Source organism: Phoenix dactylifera, chromosome 7 (assembly GCF_009389715.1).
Source record: "Phoenix dactylifera cultivar Barhee BC4 chromosome 7, palm_55x_up_171113_PBpolish2nd_filt_p, whole genome shotgun sequence".
Classification (NCBI taxonomy): domain Eukaryota; kingdom Viridiplantae; phylum Streptophyta; class Magnoliopsida; order Arecales; family Arecaceae; genus Phoenix; species Phoenix dactylifera.
Window position 1 is genome coordinate 960765 of NC_052398.1, and position 4619 is coordinate 965383.

At 41.6% G+C, this 4619-nt stretch overlaps 1 protein-coding gene across 3 annotated transcripts; it reads left to right on the forward strand.

Moving 5' to 3' along the window:
- The first annotated feature begins 2368 nt into the window (after positions 1-2368).
- LOC103715531 (auxin-responsive protein SAUR50) lies at positions 2369-3502 on the forward strand. 3 transcript variants are annotated; one of them, XM_039127854.1, is made up of 2 exons: positions 2370-2683; positions 2784-3502. In XM_039127854.1, exon 2 carries the CDS (start codon positions 2823-2825, stop codon positions 3243-3245), a length of 423 nt encoding a protein of 140 aa, XP_038983782.1. In that variant the 5' UTR covers positions 2370-2683; positions 2784-2822; the 3' UTR covers positions 3246-3502. The 3 variants fall into 3 exon arrangements, with proteins under 3 accessions (XP_008801409.1, XP_038983782.1, XP_038983781.1); XM_039127853.1 differs by having other exon boundaries at positions 2382-2679; XM_008803187.4 differs by having other exon boundaries at positions 2369-3502.
- Positions 3503-4619: the final 1117 nt, after the last annotated feature.

The following is a 4619-nucleotide window of genomic DNA, read 5'->3' on the forward strand; positions in this document are numbered from 1 at the left end:
AGGGATACTCTAGAGGGATTATTATTATCTTTCATGGAGGGTCTTTAGGCCTATTTATAGCTAGGATCTCGAATCTTCCACGAATTGTATCTTAACAAACTCAGAGTTATGTTATAACATCTTGCTGATATGGCGTAAGAATCGAAGACGTGTCGTAACTGCCTGGCACGTGATAGAATCATCCAAATCTTGTGTGTATTTCGACGAAGAGGTCAGGCTGCCTTTGTCATGAAAAGATTTTGCTCCGCTTGGGTTTATTGGAGAGCTGACTAGTTGCCGGGTTGAGCCAAGAGGCTTCGATTTTAAAAGTTGGCTCTTTGTGATCCGCTCGTTTTTGCTTTTAGATTAGTTAGAGGACTCCAACTAGAATATTTTAGAAAATTTTTATATATATCTGAGTTGCCGTGTAGATCATGAGCTAGACAAATCTGATTGCGTAGTATTATATTAATTTAGATTATTATTAGTTGCCTACATAATGGTTACTCTAAATACTATTAAAAATTAGATATCCAAGTTGCAGTTCCCAGCAAGATTGTCTCTAGTCATAATTCCTATATTTTAACGGAATCCACGCCCATGGAATGCTTATGTCTAGATGAAGAAAAATAGGCAAAAAGAAGAAAAAAAAAGAAAGGGTGGGGTGGGGTGGTTAGCTAGGGTTGGTGTTGGTGGACGCCACGTGCTTGTGTGGGACGCCCACTGGCCTCTCCTTTCCGATTTTCGACAAAAATCCCACCCCCCCCTGCACGACAAAGCGGTTTCACGAGCCGGTCGGACAACCACCGCCGGTCCAACAAAGAATCGAATCTACGCCCGACTCCGAACTCTGCTCCGAATGTCGGTCAGCGCCGCCCGCGCCAGTGGACCCCACGCCGGGCCAACCTTCCCGGCATTACCTGTCATCCTCCTATTGGTCGACGCATCCTTTTAATTATTTATTGTCTTTTTTTATTTTTTTATTTTGCTTGCTAAGGCGGGTGGAATTTATCGTCTTTTTTTTTATCAAAACGGCAAATTATATAGCTCTAAAGTGAGTACATTCTGCCTGATCATGATAAAGTAAAGAGTACAGATCTGCAGAAATATCTCCTATAGATGTCCACGGAAACTCTCCAGAGTGCCGTGCGACGAAGGAGGCTATCCTCCCGTTTATAAACTTTATCAATCTTTTCGTTCCTCTGGCAGGAGGCTATCCTCCCGTTTTTCCATTTATTTCCAAAATTTTATAAATGATTTCTATATAGATTTGGAGGGATACTTTCATAGTTAAATCCGAGTGTTACGCGCGCTGGTAACGGTGCACCTGGGTTGCCCTCCTTCCTAGGCATCGCAGGCTGCTGCATTCTTTATCTTTTCCAAGCAGCAAGCAGCAAGCAGCGAGCAGCAGCTTCACCCTGTTTGATTTCAGTCCCTATATTAATCCAATACATCGCTATTTGTTATGGATTTAAACGGCATTCTGGCCGTATCAATCTTCCAGGGTAGTTGGAAGGTCGTACGAAGCCATCCGGCTTCCATCTCCTCCTCACAAGAGCCATCCATTCTATCTGAATATTTGGAATCTAATCTCGGCAGGAGCCGTACAATGATGTGTCGACCACTAGCACTGGCGATTAAAAATCTTGAGAAGTATTGGGGTATATAAAATATTGATTAAAATACAGTTTAGTTGAGAATGACCGGATAGAAATAGAATCCTCCAATGACTATATGACGCAAATCTATGCAACTACTCCAATAACTGATGCGAACCCATCAGCAATGACTGGACTAACAGAACTGGATCTTCGCTAGGACCAGAATAGATTAAAAAAGTAGTACAAGATGGATGGAGCACTTGCGCAGGGACTCTTGAAGTGTGCATCCAGAATAAATTTTGGCCTGCTCAGCGAATAGCAATTGATAGAAGAGCTTATTGGATTGTACCAAAAAAAAATGGAAGAGCTGATTGGTCAAAGATTGTGGTAGCCTTCCTTGTACCGGCATACTGTATATATTGTATAAATAACTATGGCCCTGATATTATTTAGAAATAAATATACTTTGTCTATTAATGCCTAACTAGTGGCAGCAGTAAACAAAGAACCAGCGGTCTACAATTTACGACTGGTCAAATATCTAAGAAATATGTACCAACCAAAAAAAGCCCGAAAAATCTGCTTGCTAAAAATCGACTATATAATGATGGAGATTTTAGAAAGAGTTTGACTATGATGAGATACAAGCAAATCTGCTAAATAAAGCAGTTTCTGAAAAAATAAATCTGTCTCGATTCTTCTATTCAAAATAAATTGATTTTATTTCATTGCGTACACACACGCGACTCATTACCTTGCCATCAGAATTTTTCGGATTTCACGAAGGCTTGGTAAATTATGCGATCAGAATATAATCAATTCTTTGCCTTCAGATTTTGTTCCCCCGCAGGGATGATGCAGAAAAGGCACAGGCGTATACTGAATTGACTTGGCAAGATGCTGATACATGTTCATCCGGATATAAACAGAAGGGTATTCTAGTATATCCATGAACTTATTATTTTCTAATATTTAAGCCCTCCTTCACCTCTTCAAGCTCCATTCGCTCGCCACTATAAACTTTCCAGCTTCTCAAAATCATTTCTTTCTTTCTCCTCAACCCATCCCTCTCCATCGTCGAAAAGAGAAAGAAGAAAGAGTGAGTGAGTTTCTTCGAAATTATTTCTACGATAATAATAGTTTTCTTTCAGTGTCTTATTGGTATTTTTTTAAAAAAAAAATATGGCGACGGCCATCAACAAGGTGGTGAAGATACGGCAGATCGTGCAGCTGAAGCGGGTGATGAAGCGGTGGCGGTCCCTCAGCCTCCGCGGCGGCAGCGGAGAGCGGCGCTCCTCTCCCTTGGAGTGGGACTCCGGCTCGAACCGGCCGGTGCGGGCCGGATTCGTGGCCGTGTACGTGGGCCCGGAGCGGCGGCGGTTCGTGATCCCGACTCGGTTCCTGAACCTGCCGGTCTTCGCGTCGCTGCTGGACCGGGCGGAGGAGGAGTACGGCTTCCAACCGGCCGGCGGTCTTGCGCTTCCATGCGACCCGGCTTTTTTCCGGTGGGTCGTCGACGCCCTCGAGCGGGACGAGGACCGGTTCAAGGGTCTCAATCTCGACGCCTTCCTCCGTCTCTTCGCCGACCGCGCCTCATCCTCCCCCTGCAAGAAGGACCCCTCGTACAGTAGCTTCGCTCCTCTTTTGTCCAATACTAACGTTTGATCGGGGGCTTTTTGTGATTTATTTTTGAAGGGTCTTCGGTCCTCGAGGATTTTTAGTTTTTAACCTTTTTTTTCCTTTATGTATGAAGAAATGATGATGCAATCTGGTAAGACGAGGGGGAAGGCCATGTGTTTTCCATGCATCCGTCCATATTCATGTTTCCATACATGAGATCCCAATATTTTCCTTCAAACTTTGAGTTTGGGGGCGTTTTTTGGGTGGATGATGATGAAAAATATTAATGCAATTGATTAGGATAACTGACTTTTAGTGCATGAACGTCTCGTATATATGGCTGAACTGGTAAGATTTTCGTTCACTTTTGATAGTATGTGTTCTGTGGATGGGGTTGATGATGATGATGGTGATGTAGTTGAATTGGAGAGGACCATAAAAAAAGAATGGTATTTCCCTGTTGTTTTATGATAGACGCTACTGATGGGGAAATATTAATTCCAATATTTTCTTCACAATTAATTCCAATTATTTTGTCGTAATTGAACTTTTATGTTGTTTGTCATTATTTTCTTTATTATGCCGTCCGCCAACAGCTAGAAGATAGTAGGTTATCCTGAACGAAGAAGGATCATGAGCATGCAATCTTGATTCTTGAATGCTTGGGTGGGTAAGATATGCCTGTGCCTCTTCCATACATGGCTTAAACTGGTGCGGGCAATGGCTGTTTTGATTCTCTGGTGTTACGTTAATTGGGCTATGTAGCCTATTCCATCTTCAATGGAAAAAAATTATGAATGATGATTATTTTAGATTGTGTGAAGATATTAGGAAGGATTTCATGGGAGCATCTAGCATGATGTTCTTTTTTCTAATGCTCGCTCTCTCTCTCTCTCTCTCTCTCTCTCTCTCTCTCTCTCTCTCTCTATATATATATATATATATATATATATATATATATATATATATATATTGATTGTAGAGGTGGAAAGTTTCAAGCCATAGTGTTGAAGTTGCAAATTTCCTTGTCGACCGCCTTTATGCATGTTGGTAGGTTGGCCTTTTTCTATAATTAGTTGCAAGGAAGACGTAGCAAAGGGAATAATATTAGGCAGGTGTCGTTGAGGGTAGGCAAAACTCGACAATTGCTAGCTCAATTTAATTGCAGCCACCCACCTGTAAAAAATGTAGCGTCCTGTATCAATCATAAGATGACAAGATCATCTTGAGATTTGATGTATCACTTTTAAAAGGTAATGTCCGATTGATGGTTTTCTTCATTCCAATATTACTCTTCTCTTCAACTATACTAATTATTAACTGTGATACTTGTAAATCTACTGTCAGGCAAAAGCTCCGAAATTATCTATATGTACGTGCCTCCTTGGTTTGGAAAACCATATTTTTTTCCTAGTCTGG

Bases quoted from the DNA above. Each gene is read 5' to 3' on its own strand.
- LOC103715531 (XM_008803187.4), top strand. From the start codon at position 2,763: ATGGCGACGGCCATCAACAAGGTGGTGAAGATACGGCAGATCGTGCAG.